General features: G+C 48.8%; 1 protein-coding gene across 2 annotated transcripts in view; it reads right to left on the reverse strand.

Moving 5' to 3' along the window:
* ANO2 (anoctamin 2) overlaps positions 1-23,772 on the reverse strand; it is a 338,080-nt gene that overhangs the window by 53,961 nt on the left and 260,347 nt on the right. For both annotated transcript variants that reach the window (XR_010932208.1, XM_067695483.1), the window contains exons 17-19: positions 8,879-8,990; positions 6,583-6,640; positions 6,303-6,403 (exon numbers count right to left, since the gene is read on the reverse strand). Coding sequence is in view for 1 of the 2 variants with exons in the window: in XM_067695483.1 (XP_067551584.1) it covers positions 6,303-6,403; positions 6,583-6,640; positions 8,879-8,990 (271 nt within the window). In the remaining variant the exon portion in view is untranslated. The remainder of the gene's footprint in view (positions 1-6,302; positions 6,404-6,582; positions 6,641-8,878; positions 8,991-23,772) is intronic.

A 23,772-nucleotide genomic window follows, 5' to 3' on the forward strand; every position in this document is an offset into this window, starting at 1 on the left:
ACATACTAATCAAACTACCAAAAATTAAATACAAAGAAAAAATATTAAAAGCAGCAGGGAAAAGCAACAAATAACATCCAAGGGAGTCCCCATAAGGTTAACAGCTGATTTTTCAGCAGAAATTCTACAATCCAGAAGGGAGTGGCAGGACATATGTAAAGTGATGAAAGGGAAGAAACTACAACCCAGATTACTCTACCCAGCAAGGATCTCATCCAGATTCGATGGAGAAATTAAAACCTTTACAGACAAGCAAAAGCTAAGAGAATTCAGCACCACCAAACCAGCTTTACAGCAAATGCTAAAGGAACTTCTTTACACAGGAAACACAAGCGAAGGAAAAGACCTACAATAACAAACCCAAAACAATTAAGAAAATGATAATAGGAACGTACATATCGATAATTACCTTAAATGTAAATGGATTAAATGCTCCAACCAAAAGACACAGCCTGGCTGAATGGGTACAAAAACAAGACCCGTATATATGCTGTCTACAAGAAACCCACTTCAGACCTAGGGACATGCACAGACTGAAAGTGAAGGGATGGAAAAAGATATTCCATGTAAATGGAAATCAAAACAAAGCTGGAGTAGCAATTCTCATATCAGACAGAACAGACTTTAAAATAAAGACTATTACAAGAGACAAAGAAGGACACTACAGAATGATCAAGGGATCAATCCAAGAAGAAGATATAACAATTGTAAATATTTATGCACACAACATGGTAGCACCTCAATACATAAAGCAGATGCTAACAGCCGTAAAAGGGGAAATCGACAGTAACTCAATAATAGTAGGGGACTTTAACACCCCACTTTCACCAATGGACAGATCATCCAAAATGAAAATAAATAAGGAAACACAAGGTTTAAATGACACATTAAACAAGATAGACTTAATTGATATTTACAGGACATTCCATCCAAAAACACTTTCTTCTCAAGTGCTCATGGAACATTCTCCAGGATACATCATATCTTGGGTCACAAATCAAGCCTTGGTAAATTTAAGAAAATTGAAATTGTATCAAGTATCTTTTCCAACCTCAACGCTATGAGACTAGATATCAATTACAGGAAACAAACTGTAAAAAAATACAAACACGTGGAGCCTAAACAATATGATACTAAATAACCAAGAGATCACTGAAGAAATCAAACAGGAAACCCAAAACTACCTAGAAATAAATGACAATTAACATGATGACCCAAAACCTATGGGATGCAGCAAAAGCAGTTCTAAGAGGGAAGTTTATAGCAATACAATCCTATCTCAAGAAACAAGAAACATCTCAAATAAACAACTTATCCTTACACCTAAAGCAATTAGAGAAAGAAGAACAAAAAACCCCCCAAAGTTAGCAGAAGGAAGAAATCATAAAGATCAGATCAGAAATAAATGAAAAAGAAATGAAGGAAGTGAAAGAAAAGATCAATAAAATTAAAAGCTGGTTCTTTGAGAAGATAAACAAAATTGATAAACCATCAGCCAGACTCATCAAGAAAAAAAAAGGAAAAGACTCAAATCAATAGAAATAGAAATGAAAAAGAAGAAGTAACAACTGACACTGCAGAAATACAAAGGATCATGAGAGATTACTACAAGCAACTAGATGCCAATAAAATGGACAACCTGGAAGAAATGGACAAACTCTTAGACAAGTACAACCTTCTGAGACTGAACCAGGTAGAAATAGAAAATATAAACTGACCAATCACAAGCACTGAAATTGAAACTGTGACTAAAAATCTTCCAACAAACAAAAGCCCAGGACCAGACAGCTTCACAGGCAAATTGTGTCAAACATTTAGAGAAGAGCTAACACCTATCCTTCTCAAACTCTTCCAAAATATAGCAGAGTGAGGAACATTCCCAAACTCATTCCATGAGGCCACCATCACCCTGATACCAAAACCAGACAAAGATGTCACACAAAAAGAAAACTACAGGCCAATATCACTGATGAACATAGGTGCAAAAATCCTCAACAAAATACTAGCAAACAGAATCCAACAGCACAATGAAAGGATCATACAAGTGGGGTTTATCCCAGGAATGCAAGGATTCTTCAATATATGCAAACCAATCAATGTGATACACCATACAGACAAATTGAAGGATAAAACCATATGATAATCTCAATAGATGCAGAAAAAGCTTTTGACAAATTTCAACACCCATTTATGATAAAAACCCTCCAGAAAGTAGGCACAGAAGGAACTTACCTCAACATAATAAAGGCCATATATGACAAACCCAGAGCCAACATCATTCTCAATCGTGAAAAACTGAAACCATTTCCACTAAGATCAGGAACAAGACAAGGTTGCCCACTCTCACTGCTATTACTCAACATACGTTTGGAAGTTTTAGCCACAGCAATCAGAGAAGAAAAAGAAATAAAAGGAATCCAAATCAGAAAAGAAGAAGTAAAACTGTCACTGTTTGCAGATGACATGATACTATACACAGAGAATCCTAAAGATGCTACCAGAAAACTACTAGAGCTAATCAACGAATTTGGTAAAGTAGCAGGATACAAAATTAATGCACAGAAATCTCTTGAACTCTTATACACTAATGATGAAAAATCTGAAAGAGAAAATAAGGAAACACTCCCATTTACCACTGCAACAAAAAGAATAAAATACCTAAGAATAAACCTACCTAAGGAGACAAAAGACCTGTATGCAGAAAATTATAAGACACTGATGAAAGAAATTAAAGATGATACAAACATATGGAGAGATATACCATGTTCCTGGATTGGAAGAATGAACATTGTGAAAATGACTCTACTACCCAAAGCAATCTACAGATTCAGTGCAATCCCTATCATACTACCAATGGCATTGTTCACAAAACTAGAACAAAAAATTTCACAATTTGTATAGAAACACAGAAGACCCCGAATAGCCAAAGCAATATTGAGAAAGAAAAGTGGAGCTGGAGGAATCAGGCTCCCTGACTTCAGACTATACCAGAAAGCTATAATAATCAAGATAGTATGGTACTGGCACAAGAACAGAAATATAGATCAATGGAACAGGATGGATAGCCCAGAGATTATCCCACGCACATACGGTCACCTTATCTTTGACAAAGGAGGCAAGAATATACAATGGAGAAAAGACAGCCTCTTCTATAAGTGGTGCTGGGAAAACTGGACAGCTACATGTAAAAGAATGAAATTAGAATACTCCCTAACACCATACACAAAAATAAACTCAAAATGGATTAAAGACCTAAATGTAAGGCCAGACGCTATAAAACTCTTAGAGGAAAACATAGGCAGAACACTCTACGACATAAATCACAGCAAGATCCTTTTTGATCCACCTCCTAGAGAAAGGGAAATAAAAACAAAAATAAACAAATGGGACCTAATGAAACTTAAAAGCTTTGTACAGCAAAGGAAACCGTAAACAAGATGAAAAGACAACCCTACGAATGGGAGAAAATTTTTGCAAATGAAGCTACTGCCAAAGGATTAATTGCCAAAATATACAAGCAGCTCATGCAGCTCAATACCACAGAAACAAACAACCCAATCCAAAAACGGGCAGAAGACCTAAATAGACATTTCTACAAAGAAAACATACAGATGGCCAACAAATACAGGAAAAGATGCTCAACATCACTAATCATTAGAGAAATGCAAATCAAAACTACAATGAGGTATCACCTCACACTGGTCAGAATGGCCATCATCAAAAAATCTACAAACAATAAATGCTGGAGAGGATGTGGAGAAAAGGGAACCCTCCTGCACTGTAGGTGGGTATGTAAATTGATACAGCCACTATGGAGAACAGTATGGAGGTTCCTTAAAAAACTAAAAATAGGGCTTCCCTGGTGGCTCAGTGGTTGAAAGTCCGCCTGCCGAAGCAGGGGACACGGGTTCGTGCCCCGGTCCGGGAAGATCCCGCATGCCGTGGAGCGGCTGGGCCCATGAGCCACGGCCATTGAGCCTGCGCGTCCGGAGCCTGTGCTCCGCAACGGGACAGGCCACAACAGTGAGAGGACCACATACCGCAAAAAAAAACAAAACAAAACAAAACAAAACTAAAAATAGAACTACCATACAACCCAGCAATCCCACTACTGGGCATATACCCTGAGAAAACCATAATTCAAAAAGAGTCATGTACCACAATGTTCATTGCAGCTCTACTTACAATAGGACATGGAAGCAACCTAAGCGTCCATCGACAGATGAATGGATAAAGAAGATGTAGTATATATATACAATGGAATATTACTCAGCCATAAAAGAAACGAAATTGAGTTATTTGTAGTGAGGTGGATGGACCTAGAGTCTGTCATACAGAGTGAAGTAAGTCGGAAAGAGAAAAACAAATACCATATGTTAACACATATATATGGAATCTAAAAAAAAAATGGTTCTGAAGAATCTAGGGGCAGGACAGGAATAAAGACACAGACGTAGAGAATGGACTTGAGGACACGGGGAGGGTGAAGGGTAAGCTGGGATGAAGTGAGAGAGTGGCATGGACATATATACACTACCAAACATAAAACAGATAGCTAGTGGGAAGCAGCCGCATAGCACAGGGAGATCAGCTCGGTGCTTTGTGACCACCTAGAGGGGTGGGATAGGGAGGGTGGGAGGGAGATGTAAGAGGGAGGACATATGGGGATATATGTATACGTATAGCTGATTCACTTTGTGATACAGCAGAAACTAACACACCATTGTAAAGCAATTTATACTCTAATAAAGACGTTAATAAAAAACAAACAACCTAATGAAAGGAGTCTTTGTAAAAAAAACCACGTGGGAGGGGAGGGGAAACAATCCACATGAGAATCCGTTCTGTTTCACCAGCTATGCATCCTTCCCCTCCTAAGATCATATATTCCACAGTTCCTTAGAGATTTTTCCAAATGATTACATTGTGTTTCAATCTTTCCTATTCATCTTCCACGCCTCTGTTACTTGTTCACTGGGAGTGAAATGGAGCAGAACCCTGTGTTCCCTGCCCCCCTAAGTCCTCAGCCTGCTTTTGTCTGTGGAAAAACTTTAGCCAAAGAATAAGTTTAATCAGAGAAGTGAGAAAATTCAGAAACAAAGCAAAACAGTCAAAGGAGGACAAGTAATAACAATTTAGTCGTTAAGCATAGTCAAGGACCTTTAGTTCCTTCTTAAGGGCTTCAGATAATATTCTGAGCCATATCCTGTGAGCTGTCTTATAGACACTGAAACCTCCACCAGGTGGAAGAAGTTAAGTGCATGATGACCAGACTGTAGCCATGACATAAGCTGCCACAATTCCGAGAACTGGCCTCAAGGAAATGGGAACAAACCGACCCTGGAACTGAAGATTAAGTGTACCTAAAACAATCAAGATGACGCTGGTCAGACCACCGATGACCAATTTCAAGATGACGGCCAGAGCTGACTGTACTGTTTCTGCACGTAGCCCCCTCCCTCCACGTATAAAAGCTCTTGCCCACTGGGTGTAGGAGCGGGGTGTTTTGGCCTTTGGACAGGTGTCCACCCTCCCACCCAATCCTGGTTGCTGGCATCCAAAACAAAGCAAACTCTCCTTTCCACCAACCTTGCCTCTTTATTGGCTTTCGAGCGGCGAGCAGCCAGACCTCACTTTCAGTTACAGGAGGACATAGCATTAAAAGTAGGATGGGGCTTCCCTGGTGGCACAGTGGTTAAGAATCCGCCTGCTGATGCAGGGGACACGGGTTCAAGCCCTGGTCCGGGAAGACCCCACGTGCCGCGGAGCAACTAAGCCCGTGCACCACAACTACTGAGCCTGCGAGCCACAATTACTGAGCCCATGCGTCACAAGTACTGAAGCCTGCACGCCTCGAGCCCGTGCTCCGCAACAAGAGAAGCCACCGCAACGAGAAGCCCGCGCACCGCAACAAAGAGTAGCCCCCGCTCGCCGCAACTAGAGAAAGCCCACGTGCGGCAACGAAGACCCAAAGCAGCCAAAAATAAAATAAATAATTTTTTTTAAAAAAGCATGATGCACTTTGAGGTCAGAGGTACCTGATTCACAGCTCTGTCACTTTCTGTCATGGGCACTTAAGCAAGTGCTTAATCCTTCTGAGACTCAAACATCCCGAACTGGATTGGCAAACGAGACTTGTGGGAGGGGCCCTACCTCATGGGGAAGTTACTGGAGAGTGGACAGAGGAGTAGAGAGTCCATCTGTCTTAGAAGAGGAGAGACCACGAGATCCTGCTGGAAGCCTGGCACTGCCGGGCTCAGCCCTGGCAGCAAGGAGAGGGGTAAGCAGAGTTCATTACTCACGGGACTCCAATCTCGAAGATGTTGTTCTGGATCAACTGCTTCCCCAGCATGATGATGCTGAGCTGAATGCACAGCTCCATGAGGCAGCCCCCAGGGGCGCACTGCAGGAGGAGAAGAGGAAGGACGGGGCGGTCAGGCCAGGCGGGGCTCGGAGGGGCAAGGGCGCGAACTCAGCCAGCCTGTGGAGGCCGCAAGGATTGGGGCAGGGCGGGGCAGGGCGGCAGGGGCACCTACAAACCACTAGCCTAGCCGGGCATGAAACACCAGGGGCTCCACTTGCCTCTTCCATGCGGTAACCGTCAAACACATAAACGTAGCTTCCAGGTCTGCCCACAAACCTGAAACGGAGAAGTGCGGGAAGAGTTAGGGGAAGAGAGAGGGAGTCAGGACTGCCTGAGGGCGTGTCTCCTGAGTGGCCCAGCCACTGCCCGATGTTGTTCTTGAAAGGACTGGCCAGGGTGGGTGCTCGTCACCGGGAAGGAGTTCCTACCTGTTATCAGCTAACAGTCACCCACAACACATAGGGTTCACCTCTTGATTTTTAGTTTTTATAGGAATATAGTTGATTATAGTTGATTTACAATGTTGTGTTAGTTTTTGCTGTACAACGAAGGGAATCAGTTATGCATATACATATATCCATTCTTTTTTAGACTCTATTCCCCTATAGGCCATTACAGAGTACTGAGCAGAGTTCCCTGTGCTATACAGTAGGTCCTTATTAGTTATCTGTTTTATATATAGTACTGTATGTGTCAATCCCAATCTTCAATGTACTCCTCCCTGCCCCTTTCCCCCTGGTAACCATAAGTTTATTTTCTACATCTGTAACTCTATTTCTCTTCTGTAGATAAGTTCATTCGTATCTTTTAAGGTGGTCAAATTCCAAGGGGAGGGGATTGACGCTGGGTCTGGAATGGGGCTGGGGCACTCTGTGTGCGTGTGTGTGTGTGTGTGTGTGTGAGAGAGAGAGAGAGAGAGAGAGATCATTTCAGAGCCTAAACACAACGAAGTCTGTATTGTCTCCAAGTGCACTCTCCTGCACCTTTTTCCCTCAGCTCGTGTCAAGAATCGAGTTCTGATTGCAATTCCTCCATGAGGGCTTCTGATTTCCCAGAAAATGAAGGCCAAGATGGACTAAAGTTGCAAGTGGAGATTCCTGGGACCAGAAAAGAAAACTCCAGACTTCTTACTGAAAATACTTAGAGGAATGAAAGAAGCCTGCCTCATTCCTCTTCTAAGACCTCAGAGTCTATTTTATTGGGGGATAAGAAGATTGAGCCAATGGGGGAGGCAGAGAGGTACTAGCCAACCATGGAACCAGAGAGGTCATCAGAAGAATCCCACTTCCTTGAAATGTCATCCCCTCACCCATCTATTGAAATCCTACTTGTGCATTTGAGGCTCAGCTTGACTTTCCTCCTTGGTGAGGTCTCCCTGTCTCTGTTCATAATTAAGTGTTCCCCTAATACTTCCTTTGCACCATTTTTATGGTACTTACTGCAGATTACACTGTGCTGTTGCCAAGACTACCACAATCACTATTTATCACCCAGGACTGTTATACAGTAAAGAATATGACTGGTCACTGTCCCTGATCCCTGGGAGGAGCCTCTAAACCCTTGGAATTTCCTGATAGGAGTGTCTTTGTTATTCATGGTGGGCCCCTGGGACTAGACCTAAGTTTATGCTAATGAGATGACTCAGGATGGGGAGGCCAGTGCCAGAAAGACCAACCAGGTGATCAGAGAGTTGGGGCTTTGATCCCAGGAAAAGCAGCCGGACCTCAGCTCGGGGAGAGGGACTGCAGACTGAGTTCCATCACATGAGCAATGCTTCATTCAATGATGCTTGTATACCAGGACCCCAGCAAAAACCGTGGACACTGAAGCTTGGACGAGCATCCCGGTTGGTGACGCACATGGACGTGCCAGGAAACTGACATGCTGAGGACATCCTGAAGACACGGGAGCTTCTTTTCAGGATTCTCCTAGACCTTACCCTACGTGCCTCTCCCGTCTGTCGCTTTGAATTTGTATCTCTTTGTGATAATAACACCCTAATTTTAAGAAGAGCACATTCCAAGCTCTATAAATTGTTCTAGTGAATTATCAAACCCAAGGGGTTAGTGGCTGTAGCCAGTTGGGCAGACCCATCAGTGGCCTGAGAGGCCCAGAGCTTGCAGTACTGTCTGAGGTAAGGGCAGTCTTGTGGGAGACTGTGCTCCTCATCTGTGAAGTCCACACGAACTCTGAGTAGTTGCCATCAGACCTGTATTGCAAGATCTAAGAGCCACTGGCTAGACATGAAATTCCCTCCTGTCACAGCCTCCAAGTTGAGAGACACAAATTCCTCTAAGACTAACCCTTCAGGGCCCAGAGCCGAATCACTGCAGAGTTTCCCATGTTAACAGAATCTGAAGATGCTAATCCAAAATGATTTAGGGCAGCCAGGTGGCAAAGGGAGTGGGGAATGGGGCCAAGGGTGTAAACTGACAATGGAGACAGGCTGACTCCAGGGGAGGGCTCAGTCTTCATGACCAATTGCCCTTCCATGTGTGGCACCGAGATACTCACCTCCCCTTGAAAAAGGCCACATAGAAGATGGGTGAGTAGGCATTGACAAACTTTAGCAAGAAAGCCTTGAGTACCAGGCGCTCTTCAAATGTCTTCTCTGTTTTTGGAACCTCTGAAAGAGAAGAGCAAAGCGGAACAGACTGAGAGACAGATTTCTCACCTCTCCAGAGTTGTGACCCTGTGACGTGAGCCATTATCTGTCAGTTTACTCCTTCAGAGTAGAAACTAAGAGATCCATCTCTCTCGCACCTTAGAACTGACTTCATCTGGGAGGTCCCAAGCGGTGTTCCAGGTAGTATGAGGCTACAGAAGGCCAAGCGTACATACGATCATCACCTGTCTCTTTCCGCTGCCCTCCGCTTACCCACGCAAGCAATGGTTTCACACTGGGCTCCTCAAAGAGGGATCTGGGCAAGCAGAACATCCTCCCGCCACCCTTGCTTCATCAAGAGGAAGTCAGCTTTCACCTGCATACTTGACACTTCTACGGAGATGTTACTTGAACAAACATCCCTGACAGAAAGCCCTGTTAACCAGTGAACAGAAGTCAAGAAGCAGTAAAAGCTTGTCTAAGGAGATTGCCCCAGGCATACATGAGCCCCCAGGCACCTGTGGCCCTGGGAGGGGACTTGAGAATGAGGAAGCTTAGTGATTACCATCACTATTGTGATCCTGGCCTTGATTGTCCCCTAAGGCTGAAAGAAGGGAAAGTGAAGAGTTACCCGTCCTGGTTCCCATGAGAAATGCGGTGTCAGTCCTGGAGAGCTAGCAACACTGGAAACTTCTTCATTCTCCAATCTCCCCTCCATCCTAAAACCCACTTGAGTTCACTGATGTTGGCAAACAGTCCTAGAGGCCCTGACAGGCCATGCTGAACCCACAGAGCTCCCAGCCCCTCTCAGCTGTGTGTTGACGGGTGGGATGATTTGCTTGTTCTGTTTTGCTACAGAGATGGTTGTAGGAGCAGATTTTAGCATCAGACATATTTGAGTTCAAATGCTAGATGTAATTAGAGAAGTGAAGTTATATAAAAAGGATAATGATACCTCCTTCACAGGGTTGCCCTGAAGACACAATGGGAATGCTCATAGAGCACTCGGCCAGGTGCTTGGCACATAGCGGACCTCAGTAAATGATGTTGTCCTAAACATCAGCAGCAGCATCATCACAGTCATCACCATCACAATCATCATCACCACCACCATCACCACCATCATCATCATCACCATCATCATCACCATCATCACCATCATCATCACCATCAACATCACCACCATCATCACCATCATCACCATCATCATCACCATCACCACCATCATCATCACCACCATCATCATCACCATCATCACCATCATCATCACCATCATCATCACCACCATCATCATCACCACCATCATCATTACCATCATCATCACCATCACCATCACCATCAACATCACCACCATCATCACCTTCATCACCATCATCATCATCACCACCACCATCATCATCATCACCATCATCACCATCATCATCACCATCACCACCATCATCATCATCACCATCATCACCATCACCACCATCACCACCATCATCACCATCATCACCATCACCATCATCACCACCATCATCATCACCACCACCATCATCACCATCATCACCACCGTCATCACCACCATCATCACCATCACCATCATCACCATCAACATCAACATCACCACCATCATCATCACCACCATCATGCAGGTCCAGCAGCTCTGCTTTCCACAGCACAGTTGGGCCATCACAGGCTGGATGTCTGTGCACATGACTAGCCCCCTGAGGTTCCAGGCATCATTTCCATGTGATTACTGATCACTTTCTACCAATCGACGGAGAACATGGCTGGTACGTGATCCTCCTGGCAAAAGGATTCTGCTGGCAGAGATCACCCATAGGTGATCCTCTGTCCCCACCCCACAGAACCACAGCCCAAGCTTTCTGAGGTCCTCCAGACAATTCTGGCAATAGCATTGCCTGCTAGGGAGTCTGGAGACATCGTCATTAATTCTACAGGAGATGAGGTTGGAAAAGTCTACCATGATATCCCTCAGCCAACAGATGGCTTTGTGGTTTTCTCCTTCCTACCACACATGGACAGACACATGTGCAACCCCATGGATAAAAGTGCTGGGCAATCGCACTGCCGAGCCCAGCAAGCATCTGGATAATGACTTGTACTCACCATTTATGGTTAATACTCCCACTTCTGCCAGCTCTTCTTTAATTTCCATATGTTAGCAAAGCCCCTTCAAACTTTAACCTAGAAGGCCTTCCCCTCCCTGCTACAAATCCTGCCCTACAAAGAGGCAGGACCACCCTGTTGATTTATACTCATCCTGCCCTCCCCGAGCTCCAGATCCACATCCACTTCTTCAACCTCTTTCCGCTCTGACTAAAGAAAACGATTCTGAGGCGCAGGTGGAAGTGCCTGCCATCGAGTTCTAAGGTCACTTTCGGTTTTAAGATCTCATAACTCTGAACCCTGAAGTGGCTATTAACCTCATCGCCTTCCCCACCCCCATCCCACCCGCCCCCACCATGTACGGTTTGGATGGCTTTTTCACAATGAGTGAGGTCAGAGAGATACATCTTCTGGGGGGAACACAGCTGGTGTCAGATGTATAGTACTCTACTGTGCACGTTTATTGAGTTAATGAATGACATGACGTGACATGAAAAAAACATTATTTGGAAGAAGTAAATACTGAAGTATTTGTCATTTACTAAAAATTCCCTGTCACATGACAAGGAGGGCAAAGCCTAAGGAGGGACCTTTGTCTGTTGGGCAGGATAACGGTATGAAGATATGAGAGGAGCAGCCAGAGAGAGTTAGATTCCCTAGTTAAGAGAAGAGACAGGGGTGCTAGAGGTAGATGCAGGGCCCAAAAAAGGCGAGAGCCAGGGCTCTGGGAGGGGGAAGGGCGGAGGGGGGATGGGGGGGCTGCTGCGTGACAAGTGGGGGGTGCCTGGTTGAAATGTCCATTAATTTCTGCTATGTAATTTGTAGTGTGACCCCCTCATTTGCCTCTCCATAGATTCTCCAGGAAAGACTCACTACAACTGCATTCCTTACCAGTGTCAAAGAATCCTGGATGGGTTCTTAGGGGAGGGATGTGCCAAAGGGCTGAGTCCGACTTCAAGATGAGCACAGGGGCGTGAACAGAGGCTCCCCGCCATACCCTGTTGTAGCTGGGTTACAAAGCAGAGAGACTGGGGACAGAGAGGCAGAGAGAAAGGAGGAAGGGGAGGAGGAGAAGGGGAAGAAGGAGGGAGGGAGGGAGGGAGGGAGGGTAGATGAAGAAAGTCACCGCCTATCAGTAAACAAAGGACGGGGCAGCCATCGAGTCATCAGCCAGTGCAGCCACGCTGGACTGTGCACCCTGAACTGAATCCAGAACGGAGCAAAGCAGGACACTGACCCTAGATAGTTAAGGTGCATATCAAAGAGGTGATTTCAATGAGCCCGGACTCTTGCATCTTCTCAAACTTAGAAAATCGCTAAATTCATTAACTTGTCTGTTTTTCTTTAACTAACAGTAATCTTTCGATGGTCCAACTACCTGGTTTTTGTTGCAGAAACTCCTGTGTATCCTGGCTCCCCCCTCACCTCTTCCGAGCAGTCCCTCAGAGCTACCTGAGAGTCTGCCTCCCGGGCTTAAGTAATCAGAAAGTCCACTGAATAAAACATAATGCTCAACTTTTAGGTTATGAATTTTTTTCAGTGGACGGAAGGAAGGAAGGAAGGAGGGTGGGAGGGACCTCTTTCAACAGGAGTTTGAGCCTCTGCCTAACCAATTCAACAATAACTTAATAACATCTTGTGTCTCAATTTTAAATATTTTGGGGGCAAGAAAATGAAAACTGAGGTCACCTCAGTTTTCAGGTAATCAGGTCTGAGGATCTAAAAATTTGGAAAACTCACCTTGTAAATGTGGCTAGAAGGGGATTAAGGATGAGGTACAGAGAGGCATGTGTCTTTGATTTTCTTTTATAATTGCCTTTGAACTCTTTGTATGCAGATCCCCCAATCCCTACAGGAACTCCCTCTAAGTTCTCTGGAAAGAGAATCCAGTCCCTTCAGAGCTCTTCGCTCCAACTGGAAATGAGTGACTTCCTTCCTCCATCCTGATAAATCATGGGTCTGATTATTACTTATTAGGTTTATTTCTAAAAACAGCCTGCGCCTATGCTTTTAAGGCCATGAGCCACCATAAATAATGGGCATTTCCAACAAACAATCCAAATCCCCTTGATAGGCCACTAAATCAGTCGAGGGTCCCACAACAGAGAAGCTCTGCGGCCATGCTGGGTGCTTTGCTGAGAGTTCTGGGGAAGTGGGGGGGGAGGGTCCCAGGGAACGCAGCCCTGGGGAGGGAGAGAACGGGGGCCCTGGAGCTCCCTGCGAATTTGGGTCTCTTTTTTTTTTTGACTGAAGTATAATTAGCTGATTTACATACAATAGTGTACCATCTTAGAATAGGTCTCCTCCAACAGCCAACATGAGGAACCTCGCCCACCTACAACAGTGAAACAGAACAGGTTTTTCAGGGTCCTTTTGGGGTGGGATGATGTCTACAGCACAGTTAGGGCACTTCAGGACACTGGGCACCATCCCCTGATTGGACACAGAATCTGGAGTGGTCCCAAACTGAGCCCATGAGAAAATGGACCAGCCTTGTGTTTCATAAAACTCCAAATAAAGTGTCTTTAGATATCAATTGCTATGGGGATGGAGAGGAGGACAGTCAACATGGAGACAGTGTGAGAAGGGAGAATGCAACCCCTCTCCAGCATTCCCAGGCTCCTGAAATCTCACCTCGCCCAGGAAGCCACCCCAGGTTGACTGCAGGCCATTGAGAGTTTCACCTGCTCACCACCAGCTGGAGCAGATTTCGGACAAAGGGCAAACTCCAGGACCAGGAGAGACCATCAGAGAATTCCTGTGTGGCGCCCTTACCCAACCCCCTTTCTTTTAAGTGTTAAACCTCTGACGCATTGTGTCATGAAAAAATATGAGTATAAATGACCCAGCTGTAAACTGCCTTGGAAAATAATTAGTATGAAAGCCCAAGCGAGTCTCAGGGGGCCAGCTCAGAATTCCAAGTCCCCAGAGCACCATCCTCGTCATATGGAAACAGCACGGCGGCCAAGAGGATGTCGGCTGCGGAATCGGAATTTTGGAAGAGCAGCTCATCCTAATGAGTGTCCCTGACCATCCAGCATATACAGAATGACGGCGACAAGACAAAAAGGCGATGTCCAGGCGTGAACTTCAACCAGTTCCAGCCCTGGCATGGCTCTGGGAAGGGCGGAAGCTGCATCAGAAAGCAAAGGCGCCACAGCGACCCCTGCCTCTCCCCCAGGACAGATCCAGCTTTTACAAACAGCAGTGTTTCCTGACAGCCCAATCAGCTGGCCTTCCCCCTGTTTGTGTGTGTGGGCAGGTGTGTGGGTTTGGGGGTGGAGGTGATCCCGGCCTCCTGTGTGACGTTGTTGCCTTGTTTATGCCATGGGAAGGGAGTCACCCTGGGAGAAGCCAGCGAGCTGGATAACCAGGCAGCCAGTGCATTGTCCCAGGGCACTGAGCGCCCCAGAGCTGCAGATTATGGGTGGGTGCTCCTGAGATACCCCTGGAGCCCTAGAGAGTCTCTAAGCACAAGGGGCCCCACCCTTAGAGTCAGGAAGATGACGGCTGCCCCCAGACAAAGGGACAGGAGGCCTACTGTGCTCTAGCAGCCCAGCCCCAGGTGACAGTACATTTTAAGGAAAGGGGACACAAAAGGGAGCAAGCACCTGCAGAGAGGGAGGGAGACAGACAGAGAGCAGCGCTCTGTTACAGGGCACCCCTGAGAACTCCAGCACGCTGCACAACACTTGACACGGGGTCCCCGTTCAACTGTTCCATCCGCTCTATGGGACGCTCTCCTCGTGGCAATGAGGGAACAGGGAGAGAACAGGTCGGTGTGCCCGGGTCGCAACCGCAGACACAACACCGGTGGGGTCATCTGGCAAACACACTCGCTGGTCTAGAAACCGAGCCCCCAGCGAGCAGAGGTGGAGTAATCCCATCTCAGTCCATCCCCTGGTGTCTTCCCAGGGGAAGATCACCCAAAGGGAATGTTTTTACCTTTTCCATCGTTATCTTTTTTTATTCAAAAAATGTCCACCTAGTGACCATTGTGTGCCAGACACTGGGCGCTGGGAATACAGCCGTGCGCTGGATCAATGAGCTCCCTGCCATGTGGTGCGGACGGTCCAGAAGAGGGAGGGGGGCGTGTCGGAGGGCAGTGAGTACTGATGGAATCCACGGGGAGATGAGAAGGGGGAGGAAAAGGCGACAGGAAGACTGTTTTAGTCAGAGTGGCCAGGAGAGGTCTCTGAATGAGGAGCTGGGGGCAGGGGTGGAACAGACAGTCCCAGGGGCCGGGGCATTCGGAGTGACGAGAAAGTATGAGGAAGAGGAATGGAGAGGAAGGGGTTCTGCAGCCACTGGAAGGACCTGACATTCACGGGACACACAGTGGGAAGTCTCCTTACGGGTGAGGCAGAGAGATGCTGAGAAGGACCCCAGGAAAGGAAGCGTGTGTGTGCGGGCATGGAGTGGGGGACAGAAGCGGAAGCAGAGAGAGAAACCAGGACTATGTGGCTGTCCAGGTGGGACACGACCAGTATTGGGAGGGAGGTCGTGAGAACTGATCAGAGCTGGGAAACGTCTGAAGGAGGACTAGACAATACTACCAGACGGGAGTTTAGGGGTGAAAAAAAGAGCGATCCAGGAGGATGCTTGGGTTCTGGTAAGAGCGTGTGAGTGCTACTTCCTGAGATGGGAAGAATGATGAAAGTGACAGGTCTGGAGGGGAAATTGAGAGTTCAAAGTTAGACTCACTGAGCTACTGGGCCTGTGTGCTTCTGTCCTCACGCCCCACGGCGGCTGGGGCTTTGTGTGACTTGAGGACCGTCCTCCAAAGCCCCTGGCCAGCTCTGAGGCATCAGATCCTCAGGCAAGCCACAGCCTGCAGCGGGTGATTTCCCAGGTCCTCTCTGCTCTGGTCCTCTGTGTTCTACGGCACTACCGCGGAGCCTATGACACGGGGAGAGGAGGTTCCGGGCTGGGAGCAAGAAGACCTTTCCGTCCCACTTTCCTTTACCTTTCTGAGCCTCACCATCCTAACTCCTAAAATGGTCCCTTCCTGAAACACTTGTCGTGAAGTCCAAGCAAAAGTCTGGAAAGCACAAAGCACCGTGTAAGGTCGCAAACACTTGCTGTTAGTAGGACGCTGTAGCAAGGCACTCGATTAGACTTTTCATTCGTACATTTGTTTCCACTTCTTTGGTGAGAGAAATGCCAGCAGGTTACCCGAGAATCTCTGACCGAGCCCTCTTTGAAGGCTGGGGTGGGCTGGCATCACTTGGGGTGATGAAGGCCCCCCTAGTCACTGAGGGTCACCTCCCGCAGGGAGAGGTGGAGGAGTGAAGGGCTGGCCATACTCTAGGTATTTCCCTGTTGAAGCACGGATGTTGCCCTGACCCTCCTCTGTTAGTCAGCATCGCACCAGGAAACAGTTTACCTCAGATGGTTCAGAGGAAGGGATTCTAACGAAGGCACAGTTTTGCCAGAGGTGAGGGCAAATCAGGGAAGAGATGGCCCCAATTCCGTCTCCTCTACCCCCTAAGCTCCTTCCATTGCTTCCCACTGGCTGAGCCCAGCCACCAGTCAGCGTGGGGCACCTGGTGATAGAATCTGCTGGGCCTCGGGGCACAGACCACGGTGGACGCAGGGGGAGAAGAGGCCTGGAGGGAAACGATGGCCAACAGAGCATGACCACCATGACTCCCTTGCTTCTCATGGATTCAGGCTCTGGGTTCTCAGAAAACTCAAGAAAGGGAGAGGCATGTATGGGGCTTCTTGCTAAAAGGAGAGATGGGGGCTTCCGTGATTAACTGCAAAAACGAGAGAGACGTGTTCATAGTCACAGCTCAAGTTTGGGAGGGATTCTTGCCAGTTGTATTAAACTGTTATAAAAGTAGCAGTGTCATTAATCATCGTTCCACAGACTCAGGCTATAACCGTGCTCGTGTCTTCTGCATTCTAGCAGCAGCCTCCCACCATCCCCTCTGCTTCCCAGATGACATTTACAGTTACTTTAAGCCAACATCACGGAGGGGGGGCCCTCAAACAATGGCAGAATCTACCCTGGCCATGCCCTTCCCCTGGCCTCCCAGATGGGACAGGCAGGAGGCCACCCAGGCAGTCAGGAGCTGGTGGCAGACCAGGAAAACAACCCAGCAGACATGACTCGAAGCCAGATTTCAAAGTGCCAGTACTGTGGTCTCCCCACCCAGAAGGCACAGGTCTCAGACCAGCCCACACACATCCACACGCATCCACACGCATTCCACTCACATCCACACGTATCCACATGCATCCACACATATCCACACGCATCCACACACATCCACACGCATTCACTCACATCCACACGTATCCACATGCATCCACACATATCCACACGCATTCACACACATCCACACGCATTCACACGTATCCACGCGCATCCACACGCATGCACACGCATCCACACGCATGCACATGCATCCACACGTATCCACGCACATCCACACGCATGCACATGCATCCACACGCATCCACACGCATGCACATGCATCCACACGCATTCACACGTATCCACACACATGCACACGCATCCACGCGTATCCACACGCGTGCACCTGGGTCCCTGCTCCGGAAGCACGCTCCTGTGCAGGCTTAGGCCGCAGGGAAGCCGACGCCCCTTGCCCCAGTGCTCAGAGCCAAGAAAGCAGCCCTTCACCCTGCGCTCTGAAAACACACGTCGTGCACATCTGATGGGAAATTAGATCCATCCCTGTATACCCAAAATGTTTCTCTTTAAAGAATTTGTGATGTCCCGGCGGCCTTTGGTTCTGAGTTTCCCCCTCCTTTTCATTTCTTCCCTCTCTTCTCTCCTCAGTGGTCAGATGCAGCCTGTGCAGAGGATGGCTTAGAACTGGATGAACAATTCCAGACTCAGGACTTCCTGGTGGTACTTCAATTCTTCCAAAAAAGGTTTTTTTAAAAAAATTTAATAAAACACGTGAGACCCCAAAGTCCGCGAACCTGCGGAGGTCTCCTCATGCCTGCGGGCCTGCACGGGGGGCTGGCTCCCACTGTCTCCCCGCTTGTCCCCAGAGGACGTCCCCACCCCAGCGACCTGACGTTCTCATGGGTGGGTGCGTCGCATTTTAAACCTTCTGGAGCCTCTAATGTGTTTTCTTCTGCCTTCCCAGCACGTTTAGAATTTCCCGAGGCCAAAGGACAGCTACGTATTACCAGGCAGTGGGGCACTGTGGTCTCAGCGAGGACACCAAGGCCAGGGTCGTCACCACTCACAGCCAGAGGACCTTGGGCCTGTGGGAGGGTTGAGACCACCCTCACCCTTGGGGCAACTTTGAGGATTAAATATACTAATACACATAAAGTGCTTCGAACAGGCTGTGTGTGCGTGCGTGTGTGTGTGTGTGCGCATGCGTGTGTGTGCGTGCGCGTGTGTGTGTGCGCGTGTGTGTGCGTGTGTGCGCGTGCGTGCGTGTGCGTGCGTGTGTGCGCATGCGTGTGTGTGTGTGCGCGTGTGTGCGTGTGTGCGCGTGTGTGTGCGTGCGTGCGCATGCGTGTGTGTGCGTGTGTGTGCGCGCGCGTGTGTGCGTGCGCGTGTGTGTGCGTGTGTGCGCATGCGTGTGTGTGCGTGCGCGTGTGTGCGTGTGTGCGCGTGCGTGTGTGTGCGTGCGCGTGTGTGTGCACCACTATTAACTATGGGTCTTGGTCAAGTTTCTAAATCTCTTCAGTCCCCTCATAAATAAAGTGAAAGAAACAGCCAGTTCCGGGCGCTAACGTGAAAATTAGGTGAAACGCTGTACATACAATGCCCGCCGGTGCCTGGTACACGACGGGTGTCAGTAAAGTCAGACCCTTTCCCCGTCTCTCCTTTTGTCACTTCCCTGCCCCCGCTCTGGTAGCGACACTCAGGAGCAGGGTTCAGCAATATTTAAACAACCCACAAACACAGCCTCTTCCTGAGAACTGGAGGCTTTGACTTGACACAATAATTGCGCCCCAGGTACACACAGTGAGCCCAACGCTGTAACTAGGAGAGACTCAGGGCAGAGTAAAGATGAATCATACAGCCCCACACACACGCCAGCACTTTGCAGAGTTTGAAAGGAGAGGAGGGGGAGAAGCTGGAGTCAGAGAACGACGCTGACAAAGACAAGCTCATGGCAGCTGGATTATTCAGCTGAGAAGCCTGGTGTCAGCCCTGCCTTCCTCGCTCTGCCTGGAGCTAGAGTGCACATGGGGCCCCTTCTAGGCCAAGCCGGACCCATGCCTATGTCAGTCACCACAAGACCCAACCGTTTCAGGAACACTAGACATCATACTCCCCAAGCTTGGGCTCGGAAGCTCATTGCCTCACGGGCACAGTGCACCCTGTGCCCTGACCCAAGTAGGAAGCTGCAATGGTCTGAATGTTTGTGTTCCCCCAAATTCACATGTTGAAATCCCAACCCCCAAAGGTGATGGTATTGGGAGGTAGGGTCTTTGGGAGGTGCTTAGGTCATGAGGGTGGAGCCCTCACGAATGGTATTAGTGCCCTTATAAAAGAGACCCCCCCCACAGAGCTCCCTCGCCCCTTCCACCACGTGAGAACACAGCAAGGAGATAGCCATCTGCAACCCAGAAGAGGGCTTTCACCAGGCCCCGGCCATGCTGGCACCCTCATCCTGGACGTCCAGCCTCCAGAAGTCTGAGACTTGAGTTTCTGTTGTTTACCAGCCACCCAGTCCATGGCATTGTGTTATAGCAGCCTGAACAGACTGAGACAGCAGCACACCTTGAGCTGGTCTGCCCGGTGACCCCTGTCATCTTACCTCAGACCCTGGCCTACCAAGATGCCCGAGCCCCATCCTGTTTGCCTGGGTGTCTGGTGTCCTAATGTCCTGCCCAGCTCTTGCTTGCTTCCTCTTCCAGGAACTGGATCCTTTCCCTAGAACCCCCTGTGGCCCCTCCAGGAAAGAACAGCTCACTAGGGACTAAGACAGTCCTTGTCCCACCAGTTCACTGAGATCCTCACAAATGTCAGCGACTGATACTTGCTGAACCAGGCTACACACTTTGCACAGCATGCCATGGCCGACAAGGTCCCAAAGCATCTTGGTTTCCCCAGACACCCCGACCCCAGACTTCAGCTCAGTCCCTGCGCCACCAGGACAGCGTCACCTCCAGATGATAGCATGTCTTGCACCCAAGCCCATGACTGTTGTTATCCTGGCCACCAGGTAGACAGTTACTGTCTTTATGTATCATTAATCACACTCAAGGAATTTAACAAATTCTGTCTTTTGTCACAAATATTTGTGGCAAGAACAGACCTCAGATAGGCCTGACACTGGGGCCTGTTGAGGGACCTCCTAGGGAATGGGTCTTCCATCACCCAGCTTTGCAGGAAACACTCAGGAACTCATTGGAATTGTTTACACCAGCTGTTTGCACCTGGTGAGCAAAGCACATGGTCACCGCCTCCTCATCCATCAGGAGATCTGCGGCAGGAAGCCAGACGGGAATTAAACCCGCCTGGGGCAAAGGAAGCCCCTAAGCTTGGCAGGACCCTCAGTCTATCAGATGGCCTTATCCACAGCTTTACGTCCCCGTGGCGGCCTGGGGGCTCTGAAACCACACTGCTGCCTGCAGGTAGGCCTGTCACACCATTCACGAAGGAGGCAACTTCGAGAGGTCCTTTAAGGGGACCTTTAAGGGTTACTGCAGCCTGAGCCAGGCATAGGGTGATGGGAGGTGACTGTGAGTTAAGTGGTCGGAGGGGATGGAAGCAGACGCTGGGAAGAAGGTGGTTGAGAGCCTCTCAGATGCTAGTCTGGATCTGACCACCTCATTAGTGTGTGAACTCTGCCATTAAGAAAAATTCCAGGCTTTGGGTCTCTGTTGCACCTTCTAATCCCTGCCCCATCAATGGCAACTTTGCCTTTCCCCGATTTGTCTTAATAGCTCCTCAGATCCTCTGGTCAGCAGGCAGGGTTGGAACCACGAATACATAAACACTCACTCTAGCCTCTCCTGTGGCTGACAGGATGCCTCGCCTGCAAGCATTCCTTGAAAAAGAATCTGAACGCATGAGTGAATGGACAGATACATTTCACCAATAACTGCACCAACAAGCGTGGGCTAAGATCTACCAGCGAGCAGGCTGGGGAGGAGAGAAAAGAAACGTGAGGCGGAGTGGCTGTTCTCCAGGGCTTTGTAGCCTGGTTGGAGCCACCGGCAGAGAACTTTCCTGCTCATGGAAGGTCCACGAGCTTCCACGTATTTCCAACCTCTTCCTGATCAGGCTGCTTCTAGCTGGCACGCTATGGGCAGAGGTGATGCACGATGCCTCTGTGACAGCCTCGACGTGACCCTCCGGCGCTCTGTCCCTAACACGGTGCCCACGTGGCCTCCATGGGTCCGGGTCCTCGGCAACTGCATGAAGCAGAGACCCTGCCCTGTCACCCCAACCACGCAGCGTGAGCGAGAACCAATAAACACCTTCGTGGTACGGCAATGAGATTCTAAGATTAAGGCCTCGTCTGGACTAAGAGTGGGAAATCCGGGAATGATATCAGACGGTATGTGACGAACTTCCGGGGAGTGAAGCAGGTCCTTACCTGCTTGGGAAGCACCCGAAGCTTCTGGCCACGTTGCTGGTTTATAAGCCCTTGCTTTTGCCTTAGCTGTTCTGTGCCTTTGCCTCTGCCTCTGCTGTGCTGTAGTCTCTTTCTAGAGCCTTCCTTCTAGATCTCCTCCTGCCCCCACTCAGGGTTCAGCCACAGTGTTACCACCTGGACAGTCCTTTCCCCGCCACCTCGTGCAAAGTACACAGCCCCAAGCCACCACCACATCGCCCTGTTTTCTCTCTCGCCCTCTGTGAAATGTTCCCATCTACTGTGCATCCTTCCCCGACTGCAGCGTCAAGACAGCTGGAGCAGGGACCATGCCTTTCCCCTTTCGCTGTGTTCCCAGAATGGGGCCTGGCACAAAGCAGACGCTCAAACAGCACCGGAGGGATGAACCGAGGAGTGAACAGTCTGTGCCCGTGGAGCCCAGAAGTGGGTGGAGGAAACCCACTGAGGTTCACAAGGGAGGCAACCTCGAGAGGTCCTTTAAGGGGAGGGTCACTGAGGGTTACTGCAGCCTGAGCGAGGCACAAGGTGACTGTGAGTTAAGTGGTCGGAGGGGATGGAAGCAGACACTGGGAAGAAGGTGGTTGAGAGCCTCTCAGATGCTAGTTTGGATCTGACTTAAGGGTGCAAGGAAGCTCTCTGTGGGGCCCGACTGGGAGGGATGCATCCCCAGTGCACTCTTTTTTTTTTTTTTCGGTACGCGGGCCTCTCACTGTTGCAGCCCCTCCCGTTGTGGAGCACAGGCTCCGGACGCGCAGGCTCAGCGGTCATGGCTCACGGGCCCAGCCGCTCCGCGGCATGTGGGACCTTCCCAGACCAGGGATTGAACTCGTGTCCCCTGCATCGGCAGGCGGACTCTCAACCACTGCGCCACCAGGGAAGCCCCCCCAGTGCACTCTTTGAGAAAGGCTGATTGGGTGGGGCTTGCAAGACTGAGCGGCCCAGGAAGAGGCTGAAGACAAGGGCATAGTCAGCCATTAGGCTCTGACAACAGTCTACATGGGCGTGATGGTCAGCAGACAGGAAGGAGGCCAACGATGAAGGAAGCATCAATGAAACTTGGTCCAGCAAAGTTCGCTGTTCACCCAACACCACACAGATGGTGGGGGAGGGAGGAGGAGGCGGGGCTGGAGTTCATGGCTCTCCCCACTGGACTCCCCAATTCCGTGGTCCTTCCACAATACACCACACCTTCTGAGCCCTCCGGAAACATCCAGTCTGAGACAGACAAGAGCAACGACCCAAGCAATGCCCACGTGGGGTCCAGGGTAGAGACCAATACACCAATCCAGACAGTGAGAAACGCACATCAAAACTGCACAAAAGACACTGGCATTTTAGGGGCAGGATCTGAGTTTGAACCTTAGTCAAATGAGGATGGAATACTTCCCTTGCTGACCACACATAGTTTGTGAAGGTGAAATGGGATAACCAAATTCGTTTTTAAGATAAAAATGCTTCATGAGTGAGCATCGCGACCACAAAGAACAAAATGCACTTGTTAGAATTTCACCTCCTTTCCGGCGTGCAGACGTTCGTATGGACCACGGGACATCGGCTTAACCACTTGGAGGAGTCTGAACTTTTGGGTGAGGAAGGGGGAGCTGTTAGAAACAGTGGCTACAGCTTCATGGTGTGGAAAGGGTTTCATGGCCAAGACAAAGAGAACATGCCTAGCCTTGTACGTGGGAGGGACTCACTAAACACTTGTTAATGAGTTTTTGATTCTCAACACTCTATCTTGGATGTTTACCACTGTCTGGAGCTGTGCAAGATAAGTGAATAATGTAACACAGATGGACAGCAAGAAGACGTTGCTGCATCATCACTGATTTCCGGTTCCTTTCTCCCTACTTCCTGCCCACACACTCAACAGCTCCTTTACTCTGGACCCCCCGCCTCCCTCCACTCTGGCATCCTGCTGGAGTCGTTTGGCAAACAGTTCCCACCAGTCCATCATGCTCTTCAAACCCCACAGCGTAGAGAACGAACTTGAGGGCATGGGGAGGGGGAGAGGAAGCTGGGACGAAGTGAGAGAGTGGCATGGACTTATACATACTATCAAATGTAAAACAGATAGCTAGCGGGAAGCAGCCGCATAGCACAGGGAGATCAGCTCGGTGCTTTGT

The sequence above is a fragment of the Pseudorca crassidens genome, chromosome 11, assembly GCF_039906515.1.
Source record: "Pseudorca crassidens isolate mPseCra1 chromosome 11, mPseCra1.hap1, whole genome shotgun sequence".
In the NCBI taxonomy this organism is placed as follows: Eukaryota; Metazoa; Chordata; class Mammalia; order Artiodactyla; family Delphinidae; genus Pseudorca; species Pseudorca crassidens.